The 27332-nt window shown below is 38.6% G+C and overlaps 1 protein-coding gene and 1 long non-coding RNA gene across 3 annotated transcripts; one reads left to right on the top strand and one right to left on the bottom strand.

The window, feature by feature from the left end:
- Positions 1-6048: 6048 nt before the first annotated feature.
- Positions 6049-26802, top strand: LOC110060101 (gamma-glutamyl hydrolase-like). Of its 2 annotated transcripts, none has more exons than XM_089289670.1 (4): positions 6049-6152; positions 7281-7374; positions 17283-17420; positions 26167-26802. In XM_089289670.1, the coding sequence occupies exons 2-4, from the start codon at positions 7368-7370 to the stop codon at positions 26283-26285; spliced, it is 264 nt and encodes an 87-aa protein (XP_089145796.1). In that variant the 5' UTR covers positions 6049-6152; positions 7281-7367; the 3' UTR covers positions 26286-26802. The 2 variants fall into 2 exon arrangements, with proteins under 2 accessions (XP_089145796.1, XP_089145795.1); XM_089289669.1 differs by lacking the exon at positions 6049-6152 and adding an exon at positions 6838-7038.
- LOC149112029 (uncharacterized) lies at positions 19685-23401 on the bottom strand. The gene is made up of 2 exons (XR_016207229.1): positions 22385-23401; positions 19685-21682 (listed from the first exon to the last, which is right to left on the bottom strand). It is a non-coding gene; the product is annotated as an uncharacterized LOC149112029 (long non-coding RNA).
- Positions 26803-27332: the final 530 nt, after the last annotated feature.

Raw genomic sequence — 27332 nt, 5'->3', positions numbered from 1 at the left:
TCGCCTGGTCTCTAAATTTCCCAGCTACCAGCCAAAACGAACTCGTAAGATTTTTTTTCAACTTGGCCGAACTTGTTTTCGACAGTCGGAGAATTTTAGCTTCTTTTGCGAAGTATTTTCTCAAATCGCTTTTCGCAACGTGATCGTACCGTTACCTAATCCCAAACGTGTCATCCAACGCGCCCTCGCACTTCCCTCCCTCTCCCACACATGCTTTTTTAATTTTTGACACGACAATTCTTTCCAAACCCCTCGCCGGTTCGTAGTTTTTCTTACGTGTCCGATGTCGCCCGATCTCGATATACCTGATACGACACCATCTAAAACGTTCGTTATCTTTATTTTGTACATTGATAAGGCCTTTCATAGGATGTCTTATTTCTTTTGGAAGTTGAAAATATGATTTACCTTTAAGAGGTTTGTATTTAATGATATTCAAATAATGATCATTAATTTTATCAACCATCCATCCTGATCCTTCACTCAACCATGCCTCAATTTTTTTACGAATCTCTTCTTTAGCCATTTTTAGTTGTTGATTTAAACCAGTAATATTTATGATGGTCTGAGCTTTACTATTGAAATAAGCTGTTTTTCTTTTCACATGGTGTTTTCCACCAAAATTATCAATATCGATTTCAACATGTTATCATTTTTTTCATTATCAGGAGCTTCTTTGATAAAAGTTACTCTTTAAGATTCATAAAATTTGATTTTTTTATTGTTTTCCAAGTGGGATTTATTAAAATAATTTTTAATTGACTGTCTAGTAGTTTGTAATTGAATTAATGGATCATTTTTACTTTTAAAATAATTTTTAATTGACTGTCTAGTAGTTTGTAATTGAATTAATGGATCATTTTTAGTTCTCAAATCAATGTCATAAGTTTCAACAGCCTCTTTTAAAGCTTTGTTAACAGATGTAATTTTGGTTCTTGGTGCAGGAACAGGGTTTGATTTAATAGTTCTTTGTTTTGGAACTGGTTTGTAATTATCTTGAAATTCAGGAGGAGGGGAAATTATATTCTCTTCATACTCTTGAACCATTTGTTTAACACTTTTACGTGGTGCTGGCACTGGTTTTTTAGATTTAATGCGAGGTTTTGGGATTGGTTTTTGCTTTTCAATTAATAACTCAATAAGTTGAGATTTTGATAATTTCTTTAATTCTGATTTATTCATCATTACTATATTATAGTTATATATTTTTATACTATTTTTCTTATTCATACTTATTACTACCAATGTGTATGTGTCGATTTTTCTTTAAGTATGATTTGGAGGGGTAATTTTATATATGGTTTTTTAAGACTTGTGACTGAGGGTTGACGGATGATAATATCACTTCATGTTGAGCAAATGGTGAAGCAAATTTTGATTTTAAGATGAAAAAGGTAAAAACGTAGGTTAAAATGAAAAGCCATGATTTATGAATGGTGAGCCATTTTTTGATTTCTGGAGGGGTGTGAATTCGAAGGCTGTTTTTTTGAAAAAAAAATTATTGAAAAATACATTTTCAAATGGCGGGCCATTTTTTGATTTCTAGAGGGGCGGAAGACATGAAATTTGCTCACGAGCGGACATGCTCTAAGAGCTTGAAAATGCATCTTTCGAGTTGGGGCCCGGCGAGGGTATTTTTTTGGATTCTAGAGGGTCTAAAAGGCCATTTTTTAGGTCTCATGTCATTAAACCGCTATTTCTCATACTACTAGCCCGCAATATTGTCACGTGATACTGGTCAGCGGATATCTTGTTTTGACAGGTGTCATTTGACCATAACATGGATGTCCGATATCAAAGAAGTACGCTATAAGGCAAAGATACATGTCTCTGTCAACCTATTAGCTGGAGTTTGGCCGCCATGTTGCGCGACGTCGTCGTCGCCGTCGTCGTGCGTACGCGCCCACGGGCAATACCGCTAGCCATGATAACCATGAGAAAATCAACTCATGTGTTTCCTAGTGTGCTCTAGGGCTAAATCTTTGTACCAGACTCTATACTATCAGAACACTGTACTTCTACCTCCTGGAGAGAAGAAATCGCAGTACTAATTAATATAAGTACATGAAACTCTCAGATAAAACGACTACTTCTAAACCCAAAGAGATTTTAAATGGAGAGTATCGTTTCTACAAAGAGCTTTACACCTCCACTGGTGCTTGTCCAGATGACAACCGTTTTGACGCCTTTTACAACAACCTAGTCTCCTCCGCAGCCGTTTTTTGAATGTCCCGCAACGCGTTGCGTGACAACCCAAAAAAACGGCTGCGGAGGAGACTAACAACAACCCGGCTTTGCCTGAAATATCTGCGGATTAAAGGCAATCCTGTGAAGACTTATTAACAAAAGATGAGTGCCTTACGTCTCTGAAGTAAATGGCAAAAGGTACTGAAATCTCCTGGCTCGGATGGTCTCTCGGTGGAGTTTTACTTAGCGTTCTGGGAAAGTTTGGGGTAAGAACTAGATGATAGTCTGAATCATGGTTTCGAATGCGGAGAATTAACTATTTCTCAAAGAAGAGGAATAATCACTCTTATTGTAAAGAAGAATAAAGATAAAACGCTACTGGACAACTGGAGACCGATCCCGCTTTTAAATACTGACTATAAAATTGCTACAAGAGCAATAGCCTCTAGAATGTTTAAAATACTACCGGACATCATTCACAGTGACCAAACGGGTTATGTTAAAAATTGGATTCAAACCTTTTACCACAAAGTTGTGTTACTAACAATGGCTTTGCAACACCTTTTTTTTCCTCTGGTGCGTGGAGTAAGACAGAAGTGCCCCATTTCCGGAATCCTTTTTGTTATAGGTGTGGAGTTCCAAGCAAGCGCTATTAGAAGCGACACATCGATAAAAGGTCTATCGCTTAACTCTAAAGAATTTAAATTATCGCAGTATGCTGATGACACTACTTGCCTGGTTGAAGATACTTCATCGGCCAGCAATCTATTTAAAAAGCTGGATTTGTTTAGATTGTGTTCGGGGCTCGAGCTTAATAGGTCCAAAACAGAGGCATTATGGTTAGGTTCAGCTTGAAGCTTGATCTGCCTCCAGGTAATGAACCATTTAATTCCCATACTATAGTTAAATAAGACTTTAAATAATGAAAATAAATGGACCATAGGTATGGTACGGTACGTTGTATGTGTCCTCAGAGAAAGAGGCATTAACAATTTGAAGTGACAACAACGACAACAACATCTTTAATTTAAGAACCGATACTCCCTTTGGTATTGGCTGGCCCAAAGATTATGTCAATGTACTTCGCATATGCTTTACAACAGACCAAATCAAGAATCAAGATTGCTTTCCTTGGAGAAATGTCTTAACGTCTGGTCTTCTAGGGACTTGACTCTGTATGGGAAAATCAACATAGTAAAATCTCTAGCACTCTCTAAATTGACCTTTGTCGCAGCCGTTCTTCCAATTCCCGAAGATTTTATAAAAAGTGTTAATAAACAAATCGTGATTTTATTTGGAACAACAAGATTCCAAAGATTGAAAAAAACGATGATTGGTGAAAAAAGGAGGGGGATCAGGTATACCCGATTTTGACATAATTAACAAATCGCTTAAAGCAGCTAGGGTTAAAAGATTATCCACTCCTGAATGCGCTATATGGAAATCACCGCCACTTGAGTATCTAAGAGACGTTGGAGGAGAACTTATTTTCAACTGCAATTTCTCACTTAAAACTCTCCCGCATCTATCTGATTTACCATTATTTTACAAACACGTGCTCAATGCATGGCAAAGGATAGTGGCTAACACTCCCTTAAGCAAGAATGAGGTGGAAAATGGGGTTATTTGGAACAATAAATTTGTTACAATTGCAGGAAAGTCAGTATTCTATCGATCGTGGTATGAAGCCGGAGTTAAATACGTAAAAGATCTGTTAACTGAGGATAGAAATTTTATGACACTTCATGTTTTCCAGCATACCTTCGGCATTACAACAAATTTTTTCCAGTATTTAGGGCTTTTAAACGCTATTCCCGCGAGCTGGAAAAAGAAACTAAAGAATAGCTACGAGGAAAATAAAACTAACGACTGCCAAAATAAGATTACTGATTCACAAAATATTTCAAGTAAGCCGGCGGACGCTTAGACAAATACTGCGCTGACAAAAAAGATTTTTGAGAAGCCCACCTAAGTGGGAAAGCTTGAAAAGGCAGGTTTTTCTGCGGATGAAATTTCACATGTCCGTTTGTCGATTTAAGATTAACCACAACATTCTGTACACAAAAAGAAGACTCTTAAGAGATAAGATAGCGGAGAACGACAGATGTTACCCTTGCAGTGGCAGTCAAACACTGAACCATCTCTTTGTTGAATGTGATTTTAGTTAAGTATTTTGGATCGATTTTAAACATGCAAATCAAACTCAAACAGCGTGATATTTTATTTGCTTTTCATCCCGGAAAACAGTCTTTTTTAGGCATTGACTACTGTTTGCTTGTGGCCAGAAATTACGTCTATATTTCTGCAAAAAATGTAGACCCCTTCTGTTTTACTTCCTATCTCAAAGTTTTGAAAAACAAAAAAAGCCCGGGACAGACAAAAATAAGATTCGAGACCTTGTTACTCTTTAAAGCACTTTTGTGTTGTTCGATTCTTGTGAGCGTTTGTAAGACTGTAATTCGTAGATTTTTTCAGTTAGCTATTTTAACTAGTTGTAATTTTTTTTTGTAAGTTGTTACATTTTAATTTTCTGTAATTTTTTTTTCTTTTGAAATTGTGTTGTATGTTACCTTTTTCAGTGAATAAATAAAATAAAGGGTTATTTTAAAAAAAAAATCAGGACACTGTAACTGTATGATTTAGACACTGAAGATAGTATAGTAAGGATAACAAAGTGTGTGCCGGGGCGGAAAATCTCCAGGGGGACAGCTCGCGATTAGTTTGTATTAACAAATACTACAGTTGTAATGTGCGGAAGAAGGCGGTGTGCTCCGAGTGATTAGTTCTTAACATGTGTTCATAAATGTACAGAAACCGGTAACGGGAGAATTAACCGCTGTCGCTTGCTGTCATATTCTACCAGGCATATGATGAGACAGGAGAAGTGTTCCCTATTTGGGGTGAGTGTCTCGGACTTGAATTAATTGCCATGATAGTCAGTGGTAGGGACTTAAGTCTTGGCCAGTACGACCAGTCTTTTCTCAGCATTACAGATGCAAGGAACATAAGCTTGAAGCTTGATCTGCCTCCAGGTAATGAACCATTTAATTCCCATACTATAGTTAAATAAGACTTTAAATAATGAAAATAAATGGACCGTAGGTATGGTACGTAACGTTGTATGTGTCCTCAGAGAAAGAGGCATTAACAATTTGAAGTGACAACAACGACAACGTCTTTAATTTAAACACATAAGCTACGATAACTTATGGGGCCGTGTAAAAAATGTTAATAGGATAATAAAACAAATGAAAAATGCAAAAAAGATATGAATAAAATCAATAAAGACTAAATTACCGTCAATTTGGGGACCCATTTGCGGTGACTCTTAACTATAGTTCAAGTTTCTGAGGGCAGGAGACTTTTTTGCCCTTTAAGCATAATCTCGGGCGCTGACAGTGGATGGTTCTAAAAGATTCCAAACAATGGATCCTCTGTATGCTATGTAGTTTTTATGTATAATAAGTTTCAAAACGTTGTACGCTAACACAATGTTGATGACGGAGGTGGATTTCCTTTGCATTAAATGTTCCAAGCAGGATGGAGTATGTGATTATAAATGTTATAAATTAAGGTGGCTATTTTAACCTTATAAGTGTCGAATAAAGAGTCCCACTAAGTAAGAGGGCATGTCGCGCGGGAGGTTATATATAACTCTAGCAGCCCTACAATGTATGGGTTTCAAAGCGTTAAATTCGTTCTTATTTGTACAACACCACCAAATTGGTAGCGCATATGTAACCGAGGGTAAAATAACTTTAAAATATAGATCTAAAAGCGAATTTCTAGGTAAAAAGCGACTGCGTTGATCAGATTTAGCTTGTTTAGCTTTTGACCACGCCTCTTTACCTTTTTCAGACTATGAGTCAACTAAATTGTTAGGGTCTGCCCCTAATCACATTATTAAGTATTTAAGAGAGGAAGACATCAGCTATAATAATCATTTCAGAGGAATCACACCAGAGGTAAGTTATTTGTACTTATTACTAATAGTATGACACAAACATCCACTGGCGTTAGTCTGTAGTAGAAATCAGACTATCTAAGAATTGTGTGAGTCCGCAATGAATTGAGGTAGCAAATTGTCTCAGTATCTCTCATCAAATTCGGTAACTTTTGGTTACTTGACACTGAGGTCTGGGTAACTGACTCGTAAACTAAGAAGTAATGAGATAGCAGGGGCGTAGGCAGGATTTCTCAAAGGGGGGGGGGGGGCACACTGTGTCAAAGTGAGGGTACTCACCAGATTGTCATGTCGTTTTCCCCACCTGTTGTAGGTTGTTTACTTAAAGGAAAAGGTCACTCCAAAAAGCTAACTTTTTTGTCTTCGCCTGTGGCAAATAAACATTCAGCTTTTTCACTCACCGAAGTTCCAGCCGCTAAAGTGCCTGCTATCCTGAAGAAATTCTTCTCGAAAGAGACGACTTCGGAGGCCGCCATTTTGAACTGTATTTGGCAGCCAGGCCGTGTTTATGTGACGTAATTCCGTACGACTCGAAATTGTCGGGAAGGAGAAAAACCTGCAACTGACTTTGCATTCCTCACAAGGTCAGCAAAATGTATTATTTTTTCCAAGCTATTATCCACTTCCCTATCTTCGCTGCTTTCATCTTCAGAGTGTGGAGCATGTTTGGTCACAAATACCACGGCTTCAGAGCAGCCATAGCCCAGAGTGGTAGCTGAAAAGCTTGTCGGAAGCCATTTGCACAAAATGTCTTGGACAGAATGACGTCACGAAAACGCGGCCTGGCTGCTGAGTACTGTTCAAAATGACGCAACGATGTCGAATTTTGGGCTTCTTTGGAGACGAATTTCATAAGGAAAACCTTCGCTTTAGAAGCTGAAACTTCGGTGCGTGACTAAAATTAGTGTGAGGTTTTTATTAGCGTTGACAAAAATATACGATTTCTGAAGTGACCTTCTGCTTTAAAAAAGTCTTACAAAAGGGAGGGTCACGGGCACCCCAGGGCCCTCCCCTGGTTACGCTCCTGGATAGGCAGGGAACATTGGCACGTCTACTTCTATGTCCATTGTCAACGTCGTTTGCATTATTTTTATGTACATTATGAGTGCTTTTCATTTTCTACAAACAGACATTCCTAAAAGATGAAAAGTTAAGAGAGTTTTTCCAGATAGTTTCAACAAATAAGGACAGGAAAGGAAAAACGTTCATATCAACTATGGAAGGTAAACAATTACGTTACGGCAAGAGAGGATGAAAGAAAGGAATGTTGAACTCCATATACTCTTTATTCCCAGGGTAATCCCTCTCAAACAAGAGATTATCAAGGTAAGAGAGTGAATCCCCCATATCGGCGTTCTGCCCAAGGTAATCCCTCTTCAGTTATTTTTAGACATGGTACCCAGTTCTTCCGAGGATGTTACTCAGGCGATGCGTGGACAGCCGAAGCGACTTTCTCGAAACTACCTCAGACGAAATGGCGGGAACGTCATTTTATACGTTTTGGTTTCGTTTCATACTAGAGATGTTTTCTGCACTCTCAGCCGCCTTTTTGTTCAGCCGGGCTTTCGTTTGTGTTTTGTTAATAATAATAAGACTTTATTTAACGAGGGAAACATAATTTACTGTTTGCCAGTTGTTTACAATTGCCTTTTATTCGGTTTTAGGAAGTTTAATTAAACAGACTTCAACGGTAACGGCAACGAGTACAATGGCTGTGTAAGCGTGCGTCAGATTCTTTGTTCATTTCTTTGTTCACAAAAGGCCACAAAACAACAACGTGAAATAGCCACATTCTGCATATTCGAGAGAACGTGAACTATACGACGGCCAATTTTTAAAATTTCTCTTTCGAATTTTAAAGCTGTCTTACATATTCTGTTTGGGATATTTCTGACAGTATACACAAACTGAATGAATCTAAATTCTAGCGAGATTCGTAGGTTAAATATTACGTCGCTTTTTAATCGACGTTGTCTTTGGCGTTGTTGCGTTGCTGCTTAAACTGCTTTTAGCTTGCTTTTTGCTACTTGCGTAACGAGCGTCTGCCGATCATCTGTTTGTTCGGTTGCCTAGCTTGTGTTTGGGCGTTTGTTTGCTTTGCTCTCGAAAGTCTAAACATTTCTCTGCCGTTCATTCAGTTGTTATTGTTTGTGCAGGAGAGATCCTTCTCTCTTCTCTTAAACTCCTATTAAAGTTTCGAAATGTATTAAAACATACCGAGAACCGAAGCTCCTTTGCTCGTAATCAAAATATCAAAGAAGACATCTCCACAGCGTTGGAGGTTTTCCTTTCCTTTGAAATGATACGAAGCGAAACATAAACAGATCCTCCATGAAAATATCCACGCAACGCGCGAGTAATATCCGCCGAAGAACTGGGTACAATGTGTGAAAATAGCTTAAAAGGGATTACCTTGGATATAAGGCCTATATGGAGGATTCACTCTCTTACTTTAATAATCTCTTGCTTTCGAGTCATTTTTAAATCAATCCCGACTTTGATAATCTTGGTAGGTTCTAGAAATCACCAATCGTGTGACGCGGATTGAGCACACGTGCACCGTGGACCCCAAGAAGCTTTAAAGGCATTTTATCCTCCACAAATACATCCATGCAACGCGCATGGTAACATTATCTTCAGAAGAATGGGTATCATGTGTAAAAATAATTCTGGAAGGAATAAGGGCTATACCTTTCATCCTCTCTTGATTACTGCAAGTATCAAATTAGAGCTTAACAAGAGTGGGTTCTGTTAGTAATGGTACGTCATGAACGTCAGCATCCAATTTTTCCTCTCAATGTTAATACTAGTAGTAATGGACGCTTATATGAGCCGTAACCAATCAGGAGCCGAGAAAGACAATAGGCTATTGTTTGGTGAACAATGGATTCTATTGTTCTCCAAATCCAGGATGGCCGCCACAAATTTCAGCCAATCAGGAGCCGAATTAATAATTCAAGGTGGCGGCGCCCACGAAAGTCGGCCATGTTGGAAAACAGCCCACCAGCCTCGACGGAGGACTTGGGATCGGTCTCACGGATTTCCATGGCGACACAAATCACGCCAGGGTCACGCAAAAATTGTCATGCAACTTCAAACTCGATACTTACAGTGTCCTGTGGTCCTAAACGACAGAGGTCCGTCTGACAAGCGGCCAGACTGAGAGACTTGGGTCCGACTGCAGCTTAGATAGGGTGGTGCAAAGGATCCTGGGACGGTGACCTCATCGGGAACCAATCAGAATAAATTAAAGTACTTACAGTGGTTGGCTTCCCCAGTCCCCCTCTGTTAAGGAGTGTATTAAACCAAATATCACACATTGTCAAATGTCACGAACTTTAATATCAAAACTTTTGCGCTAACATTAAAAGATATGACGTCATTGCCATGTTGATCGAGTAAAAAGACCGGTTTCTATCGTCATCACACAATTTTTCAAATGAACTTTAATGTCCAAAACGTTTGCGCTAAAATTACAGAAAGCTGGTCATTGTGTCTCAAATAAGATAACACTATCAAAAGAAATGGAACCGAAATAATTTCATCCAGCGTGAATGCAATCTTTGACGGGTAACGAATAATAAGCGAAGACAAAAATTTATAGGCTAAAAGGTGAGAAGAAAAAAAATACAATTGAAATACTTCAAGGGTTAGAGGAGGAGGAGGAAAAGGTGGAGAAGAAGGAGGAGGAGGAGTTGGAGGAGGAGGAAGAGGAGACGGAGGAGCTGGAGAACGAGGAGGAGGAGGAGGTGGAGGAGGAGCATGAGGTGAGGAGGTGGAGGAGGAGGAGGAGGAGGAGCATGAGGTGGAGGAGGTGGAGGAGGAGGAGGAGGAGGAGGAGGTGGTGGTGGTGGTGGTGGAGGAGGAGGAGGTGAAGAAGGAGGAAGAGGTGGGACCAAGAATCTGAAACACTGGAAACGAGTTTAGTTCCCAACACTTTGTGGAATACCGACGGTCAAGACTTTAAGAGTTAAAATTATGATCAATTCTTTCTTTTGAGTTATTATTCAATAAACGTTATAAAGACTCAGACTTCTTTTTTGCTTATAACAATTTAATGACATTACTGTGCGGTATAACCCATTATCCCCCCGTCTTCTCATTGATTGTTGACCACGTGATATCGCGTACCCCCTATACCCCATCCACTCATTGGTTGTTAACCACGTGACATTGTCTATTGTTTTGTGAATACCCGTTTATAAGTCAATCGGTCTTGATAGAATTCATTTTACTTGTGACAACGTTCAGCACACGTCTTCTTTTCTAAGCGTAATATTCTTTCCTGTCTTCGTGGCTATGGAGTTGAGCGATTGCTAGTTATGTGACGCTTTGGAGGAAAGGACTATGTTTGATGTACGTGATTTATTTTGGCGCTATTGGAAACCCGCTTAGACAACTATAATTGTTGAATTAGGAGCGATTTGCAGTGTTTGTTTGAAATTCCTTTGATTTTATTCTCAAGGGTTAAGATACAGTCTATCATGATTTCAGCTTCTAAACATGTGCTTTTCGGTTTTAATTTATTCCATGTTTCGTCTCTGACTAATTATGTTAATTCTTCAATGGTCGCTCAAAATGCCTTTTGCTTGTTCAAGATTCCTTTGAATGATGCTTTTCTCAAGGGAACAGTCGAGATCAAGGAGTTTAGATTTTATTGCAAACTGCCATTAGCAATTCATTTGCACTTGAAGTATTTCAATTGTATTTTTTTTCTTCTCACCTTTTAGCCTATAAATTTTTGTGTTCGCTTATTATTAAAGTTCATTTGAAAAATTGTGTGATGACGATAGAAACCGGTCTTTTTACTCGATCAAAATGGCAATGACGTCATATCTTTTAATGTTAGCCAAAAAGTTTGATATTAAAGTTCGTGACATTTGACATTGTGTGATATTTGGTTTAATACACTCCTTGACAGAGGGGGACAGGGGAAGCCAACCACTGTAAGTACTTTAATTTGTTCTGATTGGTTCCCGATGAGGTCACCGTCCCAGGATCCTTTGCACCACCCTATCTAAGCTGCAGTCGGACCCAAGTCTCTCAGTCTGGCCGCTTACCAGGCGGACCTCTGTCGTTTAGGGCCACAGGACACTGTCAGTATCGAGTTTGAAGTTGCACGACAATTTTTGCGTGACCCTGGCGTGATTTGTGTCGCCATGGAAATCCGTGAGATTGATCCCAGTCCTCCGTCGAGGCTGGTGGGCTGTTTTCCAACATGGCCGACTTTCGTGGGCTCCGCCATCTTGAATTATTAATTCGGCTCCTGATTGGCTGAAATTTGTGGCGGCCATCCTGGATTTGGAGAACAACAGAATCCATTGTTCTCCAAACAATAGCCTATTGTCTTTCTCGGCTCCTGATTGGTTACGGCTCATATAAGCGTCCATTACTACTAATACTTTTAAGAAGTAAATAGAATAAAGTTTATAAACTAGAGATACCATTTCGATGGCAACACTAAGCAATGAAAAAATATTATAGCAACCAATAATATGATTTCATATTTTGAGTTGGGATAAAAAGCAGAATAACTTACATTTGGTGCGAAAAGATGTACGGTAATGGGATTATGCAATATATTACATAATCCCATATAGCCGGCGACTATCTCGAGGGTTAGAGGACAGGATGTCACGTGACAGATCTTTGTGAACATGAGAAGTCTGAGAGGTAGACTGGATAGTATTTCACATGATTGTTTTCGAGTAACGGCGGCCATTGTTACATTTGCTGGATACCTACATCTCTTCTCATGGACAAATTTGCAATTTATTTATGTTCGAAATCCCCGCCTTTTTATCATACCTCCTGCCTGATAAAAAGTGCACCTTTAGTCAACTATAACAAAATAAAAAGGGTATTGCAGATTGTAATGTAGACAACAAAGATAACAATAATATTCTTTCTTGGAAATGGAAGTCGCAGTATTTTATTCCTATCTTGGCATTTGACTGTGTTAATTCACAAGCAATGTAGAAATATTCAAAAGGATTGTTGACAGGTACAATTCATATTTATTTCAAGTTTTGATTCAAATTATTCAGTATCTCGTTTCTAGAAACAAAATAAAACTCTACATACATCAGCCACCATGCGTGTTTGACATGGCTTGTGTTTGACATGACTGGACAGTAATTCTCTCTCGCAAAAAGTAGGTATACACAGTCTTTTGGATGTTAACTTGTCAATATCCATCATTCAAATTTTAGAGTATATTTACTCGATCATGGATGCTGACTTCTATACCATCCGTGAATAAATGGTCACTCTGGTCGAACTGCATAGAATAGAGAAGAACTGTAGTGTGAGCAACAAAATTGAAAGATAAAACAATTGGAATTTTTTGCGGCTTGAAGTTAGCTTTAAAATACAAATTAAATCACGGGTTTCGAACTTCCGATATGAGCACCGCCGAATTTCAATGTGTAAATAAAAAACAATACAATACAGAAGCAATGAAGCCAAATCTTAACAAGAACTTAGGCTTGCCTTGGACTCTACAAAAAGCATGGAGAAAGCGAGTGGAAACCATCAAATTCTCTAGCCAAAAAAAAGCTATGAGCCTAATATCGACGTCTGCTAAACACGATCTCACTTTCTAACTTTGTCTTGTATCAATGCTTTGTCCTCGCCGGTCGCGCTGTTGTGACTGATACACGATCACAATCATAAATACCTTTCTCAGCTTTCATCTACATATCTGCTAAAGCGAAACACATGAAACAAACGTAGGCACGCTAAGCGTGCAAGAGTTATTTTTTTGTGAATTAACCCATTGACTCCCGGACCTTTTAGCCAAAAATGCAGGTTTTGGACATTTTGGACATTTTCAGCCTGGATATGGGGCCAAATAATAAGCTGCAAGCTACTCGAAAAGGCATTTGCAACATGTCAGCATGCCTTTCTTTCCACTAGCATCGCGTTTCAGTACGACATTTTTGCTCGAGCATGCGTAGAAATCAAAATTACGAGAAAGTCACCTACGTCTTTAAGCTTTTCGGTTTTCTTGATTTTTTTTCGCCTTAAAACCGCAAAACTGCATGTCTTAAGTATAAATCCAGAAGATATCCACATGCAATCAGCTTATTCTACAACTTTTCCAAGTTTTATAATGTAATTTCTATGATATTCTGACATTGTGCGAGATTTGAAAGAAATCCCCATGTTTCTCTATGAAAATCGCTACCTAACTTGAAAAAAAAAACATTTTCCCTACTACCTTTATTACAAATTAAACGAAATTTAGAGATCAAACTCCTTTAGGGATTGGCTTTTAACTGATGTGATTTTTGTTCTGGGGAAATTAGTCTGTCGTCTTTGAGAGAGCGCTTAAAATTGCAGTATTCGCAAAATCAAACGAGATTGCCAGACCGACCGTGACAGACAGATCTATGCTCAATGAAAATGTTAATGAGAATATAGTGATCATTCTTGTTGTTGTTGTTGTTGTCGTTGTTGTTGAGTCGTGCTATTGACATGTATCACTATTTTATTGTTTCACTATTCCTGTTTTGTCAAAGCTTCCTTTAACTTGTATACTATGTTTACGTGCTCAGTACATATATGTTATTTGCCGGTTGGGAGGTCCGTGTTGTGAAAAACGGCGACCGAGGTCTTTAAAATCCTGCCCGAGGCAGGCCTCGTGCAGCATTTTCAAGCCTAAGGTTAACATATTTATTTTTTCCTGTGGTAAAATGGCTTACAAGTGGGTATGTTTGCGCCACTGTGTCTCTGAATCGGTTTACGTGTCGTCTACAAAGGATTCGTAAAAATCTTCGCAACGACTAACTAGATATCAGACACAAAAGTATGTATTAAAGAACAGATACCTTTTTTTCAAATTAATATTTACTGCGATTAGTTCACCATTTAAGTTCTACATATTTGTTTTTCCGGGTTGATATTTTATGCAAAGTTTAAAGTTGTACTACGAAAACACTTTCTGTCAGTTGCTGCGAATCACTTGAAATTAAACTTTTATACCATAAATTTAATAGCAGAAAGCGAGGAAACTCATTGAGGGTCTTCCACAGAAATTCTCTCAAATACACCAATGATCGAAGAGGTAAACTAGACAATAATTGACCAATTTTTTACTTAAAATTGTAGGTCGACAGAAACACATTACGCGCCATTACAGAACCGAGCTACAAACAACCAAACAACTCTCTCAAATAAAACACTCGTTTGAATTTACTTAGAGTGACTTTCCTTGCCATTTTAAAGTGAATGTAGATAAATTTGTGTAGATTAATCGTCGACGGAAGTGTAAAAAGGGCAAAGGATGACGATTACGGCCATTTTCACCCGCTGTGAAAGCGATACCGTGACCGTGGTCAGAGATATAGGTCAGATAACAGGATTCGTTAACGCGCATGCCATCTTGGAAAAAATGTACTGTAATGTACTTGTAATTATCGTTTTTTACGATAAACTAATTACTTCATATCAATCAATAGAGAAACACGCCTGGGCTGAAATATTGTTGTTTAATAAAAAAAATCAAACCCCAAAATAACCCAAACGGGTAGAAAATTTGTGAAAAAAATGAATAATAAATGATTAAATTAAACTACCGCTTCTTGTCCAATTACCAAAGCAAGTATCAAAAATCTCATTATCTTTCCCATTTTTCATTTCATTGTTCATTTACTGCCAATATCATTGATTTTGCTTGCCTTGCATTTACTCTCTGTGCTGACGGCTTCTTTGTCTTCGGCTTAGACCATCCATTGCGAGAGTTTGACCGCTCCATGGATATGAGGTTGTGTATATATAACTTTGATGAAATCTTAATTGATCTTCAGTTAGGCATTTACGATCCTACTATGTAGGATCTGAGGTCTCAATTCCAGGTGTAGTCTTCGAAGTTTTTTTCTTTGTTATATATATATCCTTTGAATGATCTTAGAAATAAAGACCTGTGTTCAGCGTGGAATCGCCATACCATCAGGACAGAACGGTGTTTTGTCAGATCAACAAAGTTAAGTCCTATTCGGCGGGATTCCTGATTGATTGGGTAATACCCCAAGTTATTATGATTTCTTTCTTTCTTTCTTTCTTTTTTTTCTTCCCTTTTCAAGGAGTTTGGGAATACTTTCGCATGACTTGTCGGTTCGCGCTAGGAACGTACTTGAGCCTGCTGTTTTAACTACCCAGCGCTCCCATACAAACCGATTTAATCAACATTTTCTCCATGACATATATAACTGTCAGTGTAGCACAGTGGAGTGGGTATCTTTCTTACAACGGGGGGCTATGGGTTCAAATCTTAGTAAGACCGGGACTTTTTTTTGCTTATTTGTTTTCTTTTTTTTATTTACTTTTTTTCTTTTCTTAAACATTTACTGAAAGCTGGTAGAGGGATAGCAAACACTATTCTGAATTCGAGTAGCCAATCAGAATGCGTGAAAAACACTATCTACCGGTCTGGTATATACTAACACCCCGTTTACACGGGTCCGGACAAATTTTTGCACAGACTGGATCGCCTGTTTACATGGATCCGTGCAAATTCTGTTACGGATTGCAGTGGTGTTTACACGGATCCGTGCAAATTTTAGACCATTCGCGGTCAAATTTTAGACCAGTCGTATTTGACTGGCTTTTTTGCGTCTCTGTTGTGATTGGTTATCGCTATTTTTTAAGCCAATCATGTTGCAGCTGATGCATTACGCGGCAAATCAAACATGGCGGCAAACAAAAACTTATCGTGGTCTGATGAAGAAATTAATTTGTTGCTACATGTAGTTATAGACTACAAAGCAGGAAAAGCAGGGGAAAGAGTTGATTGGGAAACTGTAAGGAGCAAGAACGAAGACGTAACCAAAATGTTTTTGGAAAAGTACCCTGATAACGACAAGGAGAAATTCCCCCGACGTACCGAAGCGTCAGGAAGCTTCAACAAAGACCGAATCCAAAACAAACTAAAAAGGATCAAGTTAAACTAAATTTAACAAAATGTATTAAAATGTTTCATTTTTGCTAAGCAACCAGGCAAAACATAACTAGATTCCAGGCCTTAACCGCGCTATCTGAGCAAAAAGTTGCACGGTTCAGGTGTTTACAAGAGTCTGTACGAAATATGGAACCGTGCCGGTCAAAAAGTTGACCTGCTTTTTTCAGGTCCCAAACTTGCACACTTAGGCCCCGTTTACACGGGTCCGGACAAATTTTTGTACGGACGAATTTTGTTCCTAGACTGTCTGTTTACATCGAACCGTGCAAATTCTGTTTCAGATTGCAGTGGTGTTTACAAGGATCCGTGCAAGTTTTACATTAGTCGCGGCATTTGAATGGCTTTTTACGTCTCTGTTGTGATTGGTTATCGCTAATGTTTTAAGCCAATCATGTTGCAGCTGATGCAGTACGCCCAAATCAAACATGGCGGCAGACAAAAACTTTACGTGGTCTGATGAAGAAATTAATTTGTTGCTACATGTAGTTATAGACTTTTTCCTCGTTTGGTTGTTTCGTAAGCTGTACATACTCACCAAGAAATTCAAACGTGTAAGTTGCCTCGATCGATGAAGATCGGAAACAATAGCCATTTGCAGCAACGTGTACCGCAAAAGCCCAGCTAATCCGGCTAAAATAACGATGCCTGTTGCTGCCGCTCGTCTCCTCATATCTGTAACCTGCTTTTGTTTGTTTCTTTTGTCTTCAATTTAACAAAATGTAACAAACCAGGGACAAAATGTAACAAAATGTTTCATTTTTGCTAAGCAACCAGGCAAAAGGTAATTAGATTCCACGCCTTAACCGCGCTATCTGAGCAAAGAGTTGCACGGTTCCGGTGTTTACATGAGTCCGTACGAAACGTAGAATCGTGCTGGTCAAAAAGTTGACCTGCTTTTTTCAGGTCCCAAACTTGCACACCTAGCCGTTCAAAAATTCGTACAGTTTCGCCGGTCCCGTGTAAACGCATGGTGGAACCGTGCAAGTTTTTGTCCTTGCAAAAATTTTGTCCGGACCCGTGTAAAAGGGGCCTAAATTGAATATTTAAATTATGTTGTTGGTCCGACACATTTGTTTTAAGAAACAATGGTGTAAATTTGTGGAAAGTAAATACATTTTGAGAAAGAAAATCCATGTTGTGTTAAGTTTTAACATTGTTGATCTTCCACAGCAAGAAAATATCCTATTTACATGTTCCAGTGGCATCCAGCGAAACCTCAGTTTGAGTGGTCGGCGGTGAAAGACATCAAGCACACTCAGCATGCCATTCTTGCCGGACAGTACTTTGCAGACTTTTTCGTCAACCAAGGTAAAATCGAACACTTGCAACTTTTATCATTTGTTGAAAATGTTTAGCGTTTTTATCGCCTCTACACAGTTTTTATAAAACGAGGGTGCTTTCTCGATGAAAATATTCATCGTTGTGATTGACTCTTTTATAAGAAACCTTTTAACGAAGGATGTACGCTTAACATGTTTGTAACATTGTCAATCACTTGTTAGAGTAGGAATTCTCAACAGTCTCAACTATGGTGAAACCTGGCCTGAATGGGACTGTTGATAAATTGCAAAAAGCATATCGAGGCCAGGTCGGATGAATAATTGAACAAACAAGATGGAAATCAATTAAATTAAATACTTTATGAAATAATTAAACGATACGTACAGCTCGAATGTTAGACCACTCGATCTAATATCTGGTGGATAGTATCCTTGTAATGACCGGCATTAAAGCTACGAATTTGTCTTCGGTTTGAATTACTACTAACCAAGAAAATGCGTGGCAATTATGTACAACGTGCCCACACATTCTTTGTATACGTAATAACGTCCAAGTAAGACTGTTTTTCAGTAGTCAGGATAGGCAGCGATCGACATAAAACAATTTTAAAAATAATATTAGTCAAAGAGACCTTACTGTTTTAATTGAGGGCACGTACGTGCACAACGTGTATTATATGCACTACTTGATAAATTTATATACATATAGTCACAAATACCCTTATCGTGATTGTAAATAGATTAACAAGTTCCGTTCCATCGTTTTACGGTCTTATCTTAGAACAATTTTGACATATGTGTACCAATTTATATCTCTTGTTCATTTATTTATTTATTTATTTATTTATTTATTTATTTATTTATTTATTTATTTATTTATTTATTTATTTATTTTCTTCGTTTTATTTGATTGTCCACAATTAGTGCACTGGACAAAACTGTTCTGGATCGACGTTTTACAACAAAAAATTAAACCGAGCGAAGCGATTCAAATAATTTTGTGATTGTCTTAAGGGCAGCTTCGCCTAGATATCAACTAGACTTCGAAATAGCGAAAAAATCGAATTTCTTCAAACTCGCCCAGAATGAAGCCCTACAGGCACTAGTTACAAAAATATCGTTTTAAGTTCGATAAATCAAAAATTACTTTTTTCCGCAACTTTTTCGTTTCGATGCCCCAAATCGGCCAAAATCCATCGAAAATGAGCGGCATATTCAGAGGCTCGTAAACTCAAAAGCAAAAATCTTCATTACAAACTGATTGCGCGTCGTATTTGTACTTCCTTTTTGGTCTATTTAGAACTAAATAGATCGGGATTTGATTAGAACTCAAATATTTGATGAATTTTTTAAGTTAACGACCCAAGACAACTTTACAAGAGGTCTACATTTAGCCTATTTTCAAATGCTAAAAAGGCGTTCTGGTACACGGCTTTTCCCGAAATGACTGGTTTGGTCTGAAAGAGCATTGTTTCTTCTTTAAATTAGTGAAATAAAATTTTTGGGTAAATAAAATCGCGAGCGCTGAGATAGCGAACTAAATGCAGCACTTCTTCCTGAAACGTGACCTTTGACCCGAGCGTAACGAAACCAATTAATGCAAGAAAACCCGGAAGAAAAGCAAACGCTTCGTTATTTTGAAACAATTTCTAGTGATATCTCTCCGAAACCATGATTGCAAGAAACTATTTCCAGATATGAAATCTTGCAGAGTCAAAGAAGGAGCTAAAGGGCGCATTTTGACACAATAACTTTGTTTGCTGAGAATTGAAGTCAATGACCGTTAACGAATTCCAGTTCAATTACCATTATTTATTAAATCCATTTTGAAATCACTGGCTATCCTTGCAATCTGATTGGCTCTCAATGGTGCGATTTATTCACGAATCGCACTATTTTTTGCTCTAAATCGCATCTTTTTCTCAGCCATTGAGAATGGGACAGTAAAACAAAACAACAAATATTTAAGTTAATAATAATAATAATAATAATAGTAATAATAATAAACGAATCTTTAGACAGGATTAACCCATCAGTACTATAAAGTACTGTTATCAAAGGGGTCCTGTAAGATTTAAAAATTTAGCTCTAAATAGACAAGATAGGAAGTACAAATACTACGAGCAATCAGTTTGTAATGAAGATTTTTACTTTTGAGTTTACGAGTCTGAATATGCCGCTCATTTTCGATGGATTTTGGCCGATTTGGGGCATCGAAACGAAAAAATTGCGGAAAAAAATAATTTTTGATTTATCGAACTTAAAACGATATTTTTGTAACTAGCGCCCGTAGGGCTTCATTCTGGGCGAGTTTGAAGAAATTCGATTTTTCGCTATTTCCAAGTCTAGTTGATATTTAGGCGAAGCTGCTCTTAAACCTTATTAAATTTCACGCATCGAGCGTCTTTTCGTACAGATCACGTAAGGAAGACTTCCGTTACAATGTATCCAAATTTGCAGACTGAATCACAAAAGTACGAAAAAATTGCACGATTTCTCATAAAAATAGTCATATTTTTTGTCGACATCGTAGTGCTAAACCAGTGTTGTTTTGCGAAGAATATTGTTACGTGTTTGTGAATTTTTTGTCATGAATTCGACGAGGAAGCATGAGGAAGGTGCAATAATCCATCTAAACAACACTACGTCATCGGTTTCGAGAATCAAAGATTCAAGTTGTGATGCTACTACCGAAAGGCCACAAGGCAAACAAAACAAAGTTATTTCAAACTCTTACTAGACATGTGCGAAAATGGCAAGCTCTTGGTGGATTAGCCCAGAAACAGGTCCAGCAACTTTCCGAGAAGCACAAATAGCAGTGTCTGATCTGAAGTTCATGGCCGACAACGCTAATTAACAGAGCTGCATATTGTGCAACTGTGGCTTGTACGAAGCGGGAGCTACATGCAGGCTGCCATCTTTAAAACACGTGGAAGACCGATCTAAATGCACTGAACAAAAGAAGATCAATGTCTGCAGACATTACTGTATTTCAGTGGCCAAATAAGTTGTAAGTCTGCCTCGTGCTTTTCTTGTCAAATTCTTGACAAGAAATTTAAAGAAATTTATGACTGATGTTCTTTGCAAAACAACAAAAAATGTGGCTTTTTTCTCCAAGAATCCACGTGATTGAGCACACTTTTGTGATTCAGTTACCAAACTTGGGTGCGCTGTAATGCAAGTCTTACTTGTGTCATCTATATCAAAATAATTTATGTGTGGAATTTAATAAAGTTTAAGAAAATTACAAAATTATTTGCAAGACTTTCTTGTTTTAGCTTTTTGTGTTAAGACAGCGACTCGAACACAGCATCGTCATAACGGTTGGGTTTTCACTGCCTATAAGTATATCCAACATACGCAGACGTAGTAAGATGTGGATTATTACTCCCTTTCGCTACGAAAGCTTCCTGTGCCGATGCGTATGTTGCTAAAATGCTTATGCGTTTGCGCTAGTGAAAACCAGCCTTAAGATAAACGGCACGCAATGCATTCAGAAGTGATGACGCTTATTCTTGTCGTGGCTATCCTAGACACTGCAGAACAAACTACAAGGTATAAGCTAGATAAATAAAAGTACCTAAATTTAGTACAAAACGTGTGTGGAGTAAGAAGAATTTAGTCGGGTGGCTTAATGACTTGATCGTGACAAGGGTGATAAAAGCATGAAATTTGGCACACACTTTGCTTTTACCCCGGCCAAATGATAATTAGAAGGGGTGCCCATGTCAGTCTGCCCACGTTTCCGTTTTAGTTTTAAGGAGATTTTAGCTCTTGACCAAAATCAAGATTTGAGCTACCTGTGGTACGATTTTCCAGAGTTATTTTAACACAATTTAAAAAGAATTTTGTATTTTTATCGTGATTTAATCACTCATTTAACATTTACTTTGCTCTGTTATTAAAAATTGCATTTAAAATGGCGTCAACAAAGCCAAATCCCAGTATTAGTACCCAGTGTTCGCTGCTCGGCAAATAACACAGGCAAAAGAAATTTTAGCAGAAAAGCAAAATATGCGCGCAAATTGACTGCATTTTTTCATACATCAAATCTGATCATATTAGGAATGCTTATGCTCATTGCAAAAGCCTTACAAATGCCCCTTGCTCTTGGATATGGTCTCTGGGCAGTCATATTTACACAGTGACGTGTACTTCAATATTTCTTTGGCACATTGGCATCGTGAGCAGAGTGCTTTGCAGGTGCACTTGATGACCTCTCTGCACACAGTAAAAACTTTGGGGATGGTCATCAAAACCAGCTGCTCCTTCCTTTGACCCACGAGAGCTCTGTGGAAGAAGAAACATCCTACATCACGTACTCTAATGATGTCCAAATCTGCCTGGTATACTGCCTTTTGTGCATGCTGCAGAAGTGCATCCTGAATTTTAAATTGTTTAGAAAGCAAGCTATAGTTCGTTTTTTTACTTTCAGAAAAACAGGTATCGATAATTAATGAAGCGTTTACTTCCTTCTCAGTAAGTAATTACATTATTATTTTTTACCGAATATCTGCCTGTGTTGGAGGAATACTGTCCAAGTCTCTGTTTCGCTTTGAAAATAACATCAGTCATGTGTCGCTCACAGAGTCCAGGGGGCTTGATTTGTCATACGTTATGATCTAAAAATATTTCTAGCTTCTGGAAATTCTCTGAGGAGACACTCAGTTGCTGAAACGGATGAGTCGCAATGTGCTCCTGGACAGGAGTTTCTTTACTTTTCAATTCGCATGCTCGCCACGCTGTCTTTTTTTTTTTACAATTCCACAGGACTGCGAAGTACAGTCACACCCAGTAAATGCGTGGAAGACTGGTAGCGCTCGCGACTGAGACTGTAAGAGAAGAACAGATTCTGTTGATGTTAATAAGTGAAAAGTGTTGCCCCATGCGAAACGCCACCCATACTTTAGCAAGTTGGTTGTAGGTTTGAATATCATGAAGCTTTCACGACAATGTCGGTTTCAACTGTCCTAACAAGGACATATTCTGTACCTTCTTCCTGAACGTGGCGTACGTGGACAACGATGCGAGTATCGGCCTCTTCATGATCGCACTGGCCCGTTACATGTTCAGATCCACGGGAAATCACAGATGTTCCTTGGACAATTAAATCACAGAGCATTATAGATTAAAAAACATATGAATAATTATCAAATAAAATCAATACATTTTAGAGCTGTTACTAACCAGATGTAATGTATAATGTTCTGTCAATTACAATGCCTTCGACGCCAGAAAGGAAAACAGTTCACCATCGATAAACATCAGAAATATCAGCAACATCATCCAGTTCTTTGGAAGCTTTGTTTGGCCTGCAGTAGCAGTAGCATGAAGCGACTAGGATTATTTCTACTCTCCCCGGGATGGGATGCTCCATCGCAAGGTTACCCCCCTGCATTAAATTCGTCGGTACCCATTTATACAGCTGGGTGGAGAGCCACTGTGAGAGTAAAGTGTCTTGCCCAAGAACACAACACAATGTCCCCGGTCAGGACTCGAACTCGGACCACTCGCTCCGGAATCGAGCGCACTAACCATGAGGCCACAGCGCGTCCCACTTCATGCATAATGTTTAAGCATAAAAGCTAATATGAAAAAGGCTGGGTACACGAACATTAGCCAGCATTTGCCATCGCGTTCTCGTTTTATAGTAAAGAAACTCTGTTCGACTGATTCACCGATGAGTAATTGCTGGCGAGCCTTAGTGAGGCAGCACACTATTTGAGAGAGTTAGCGGTGTTACACAAGGTATATGCGGTGAAAATTTTCGATTTCTTGGATGTTTTAAAAGTTTTCTGGGGGAGAATGCCCACGGATCCCCCTACTGGGAACAGCCTTGGCCGGTCTGCATCTCGAACCCCCTTCTTTAAAATCTTGTATGCGTCCCAGTACACGTAAAAGTTATCTGACAAAGTGCATGGTTTGGTCTTGTATTTAAGAATTGGTTCATGCTTAGCGTGCGTATATCGAGTTATGGATGCACGCGGGAAGTTTGGAGAGCACGAGAGAAGCGTAAGAGTTGCTCGAGGCGACAGCCGAGAGCAACTCTAGCTTCTTGAGTGCTCACCAAACTTCCCAAGTGCATCCATAACTCGATATACGCACAGCTAAAAGCATGAACCAATTCTGTTATAACATGGCGACAACAACTTGGGCGCCAAAACATGTTCTATTTGTGATTCACTACAAAGTTCTCACAATGCACGGTAAAGAAAAGCAAATGTCATTAGGATCCTAGCACACCACAATCAGTTGAGCAACGGTTGAGCGAAAACGTTTAACCTGGTTTCTAAAATTGTCAATGAAAAATTCGCTTCTTCCAATTAATTACAACGAAAATGTAGGAAGACGAAGTCAAAATACTCACGTTTAAGAGCAATTCTCCAGGAAAGTGAAACAAAGTTGAAAACGAAAATTTTTTTTCCGGGGGTGAACAAAAACAGCCATATTTGGATCGGCAGGTGTGTCGTTGCCATAGTAACCACACTTGATCACGTCAGCCTGAGGTTAGCCCGCGAACGCAGACCTATTTCCGGCTATCGCTTGTCTCCGCCGAAAATAACGTCTGCGAACGCGAGCCAGGAAACGATTTCTGTGACGTAGGAATTTTAAGCCAATCACAGTTTAGCTCAAGTAGCCCCAGAGCTACTCCGCGAGGTATTCGCTGCGAGGAGCACTCAAGTTTCATTCTATCATGGAATCTGATTGGCCAAGGAGAAACAAAAGTCTTTACGTCACAGTAATCGTTTCCTGGCTCGGGTTCGCAGACGTTATTTTCGGCGGAGACAAGCGACAGTCGGAAATACGTCTGCGTTCGCGGGCTAGCCTGACGTCTATGTTTTGACCAAAAAATTCACTCTCAAGAAGTAAAAATAAACGAGTCTGGTTCTCGGGTGCATGTGAACCAATTCAAATGAAATTTATACAGATGGTAGAGGCACTCTCCCAGTTTATAAAAGTATTTTAAGTAGTAAAGTATTTTGGGTTTTACAATCAAGAAGACAATGCTTGTCCTACTATGTTGCCTGCCAGCCATTTTGACAAGCAGGAAAAACAAGCACAACCATATTCGTAATTTCTCCGAAAGTACTCTTTCCCAAAAAACCAAATTAGCAGCAGAGCTTACATAGATATTGAAGTTTCTAAATATCATAAAATCTATTTGGGGAAAATTATACTCTGGCCATGGGTGTTGAAGACATCCGAGGCAAGTCGCAAAAAATTGCAAACTTGGAAATTTTGAGGGCTCTAGTATTTGGCTCAAACAGGCTTTAGAGGGAGAAAATCACCTTCAGAGGTATCTTTTATCATCTTGTCTGTTACCTACGTTGAGTTAATAAGGCTTTGGCCAACGAATTTGACGAAATATAAATTGATATTATTATGCTAGAGGTACTTGTCTTTTCTTCACCTAGGATGATTAAGAAAATATGTATCCATCCAAAGACCACGCCATTCCTAACTTTTTGCGGTGGAATCAGTTCCGGTCCCGGGACCATTTGCGGTACAATTTGGGGATCATTTGCGGGGCCGTCCAGTTCGAACGTCCAAGAGTTCTTAGAAAAACTAACTTCCTTGTTCTCATTCAAGCCTGCACATCATTTGTTTTTAACGAAAACCTGAGCATATTTTAACACCTGTCAGTACCCCTGGATTTACTGTAGCTAAACCAATGGTATCCTCTTTTATATAAATCCAGTGTAGTAAAGCCAATAGAGGCGATCAGGTTGCGTAAAACGATCAGTGAAGCGCTTTTCTTTTGTCCTCTTTATTCACCACTGTAAAACAATCGTAAAAACGGATCAAAAGTCATCCTTTTAACCCTCTATCAATGATATATTGTACCAAAAATATCTAAAGAAGAGACAATGCCATTGCGACAACGTCGCTTTATCTGAAGCTACAAAAACAAACAAACAAAAAGCGCATATATCGCATTTTGAAAGTACATCCGGTCAGCAGTTTTGCTCCTCGCATTTCCGGTCTACATACGTTTGGTCGTAAACAACGATTTCTTCGCATCTCAACCATGCTCCCCGGAATGTACGGCTCAATTTAACCAAAGACTTAATTCAGAATCGTCGGAGACATTTTGCTCAAAACATGGTCCTGAGGCCGACGTCATTTAGAGCGGTTACCATGGCAATGATACATCTACCGATCCAAATATGTTGGTTTTTGTTTACTCCCCAAGGTAACCTACCTCCACACAAAAATTGAAGGGGGGTTAAAATTTTTCATTTCCAACTTTGATTCACTTTCCTGGAGAATTGTCCTTAAGTAAACATCCTAGCTTGGCAAAAGTCTAAGGCTCGAAGTAGAGTTTGAATTGTTCAGAATAATCTTCACATTGCCGAAACTTAAACAAAAGGAACTTACACTAAACTCGACGGAAAGTTTGCAGCTAAATTGAAACTTCACACGTCATCTTATATACGCACGGACGTGCGTAGATAGAGATTTTGTTCATGATGACTCAATAGGAATTAGATAGGACTAGCGCGCGCGCTATGTTATAAATAGATTTAACCAAGCCTGCATGAATTCAATAATAAGCATTTCACCAAACCGAATAAATTGAATAAGCAAAACAAGGAAATATTATTCAAATTCAATTGCTTTGTTAGTGTGATACATACTATCATTTAACAAGAGTTAAGGAGACATATTAGAACTAATGTGCGGTGGTTCAACATACGACCATGTAGAATACACATATTGTTCTTGTAAAATCTTAAACTGATGTCAACAACGTACATTTCTTTTGGTTTTAGCTCGCTTAAGTTCTCATCGATTTCCAAACAGACAGGAAGAGAAAGCAGCATTGATTTACAACTACCATCCAGTTTACACCGGTGATATCATCACAATGTTGCAGTGTTATTTCTGGTAATGAAGTGCTCTTGCGAAGTTGCTGTATACCAAAACAGGAGAATGAAGTAAGCAACATTTTCTATGGAGGCAGCGTTTGCGAAGATCGAATGCGCCCGGTATTTTCAGTGCAGTGTTTCCAAGCACAGCCTGGCAGTTGTTTTGATGGCTGGCTTTAACCGGACTCGTAGTTAAAAGAAATGTTTCTTATCAGGGGCCAAAAAAACAAACAAAACAACAAAAAAAAGCAGAGCCATTATAAAATGTAAGGTATTTAAGCGAACAATAAATGCACAGATTTCAGCAGTTCTCTGTTAAACTGAACTAGATCTTAACTAGATCTTATCTGTTCCCGATTAAAAAAACAAAAAACATCACACACTCTTTCTTGTATGACTGAATTAATTTTGCCTACGCTGAATATTCTCATTTTGCTACTGGCCTTACCATAATTATATTCTTACTACATTTTTATGTTACAGATTATGTCTATATGTGTGCATATAAATAAATATGTGTTCATGTAAATGTAACAGTGCCAGTTACTAATGACTTAAGGTATACAATATAAACTACTTACTGAGAGTAACCAAAGGTTAGGAAATGCGGGCTGGACGATTGCAAAATGAGGCACACCACAGAATTTTTACCCTACAGATGTATAGCTCTTGCATCACACACTTGTTAAGAATTGTTGTTACCAGGCTGAGGAACTTATTGGGCCCAAGGACAGATGTTGAAAATCTGGAAGGATCACATTTTTCAGATGAGTGAAATTTGATATATCTAAGGTCGAACAAATATACCAAATGTTATAACAACAATCAACATTCTGGACTGGATTTGCCTTCTTTTCTGCCCGTGCTTTAATAAGTTGAACAGTTTCCGCTTAGGTATTCTAGATGGTGCTCTGTCTTTCCGAGATCGAGGTACAAAATCAATGCTTGAATGAGATGGTTTCGTTGCAGCTACTGCTTCAAATTTCCAAGAATCATATCTCGATCTTTGCGATGCTACTGATCTTTTAAACTCGTGATTTGACTCTGCTTGTTCTGGTTTAGTTTCTGGT

This window comes from Orbicella faveolata, unplaced genomic scaffold (assembly GCF_042242905.1).
Source record: "Orbicella faveolata isolate gen_17 unplaced genomic scaffold, um_ofav_v1 contig_2, whole genome shotgun sequence".
Classification (NCBI taxonomy): Eukaryota; Metazoa; Cnidaria; class Anthozoa; order Scleractinia; family Merulinidae; genus Orbicella; species Orbicella faveolata.
This window is presented reverse-complemented; position numbering and strand designations above follow the sequence as displayed.

Excerpts from the sequence above, each read along its gene's own strand:
- LOC110060101 (XM_089289670.1), top strand. Across the intron at positions 17,421-26,166 it reads AGACTTTTTCGTCAACCAAG|CTCGCTTAAGTTCTCATCGA; the intron begins GTAAAATCGAAC and ends TTTTGGTTTTAG.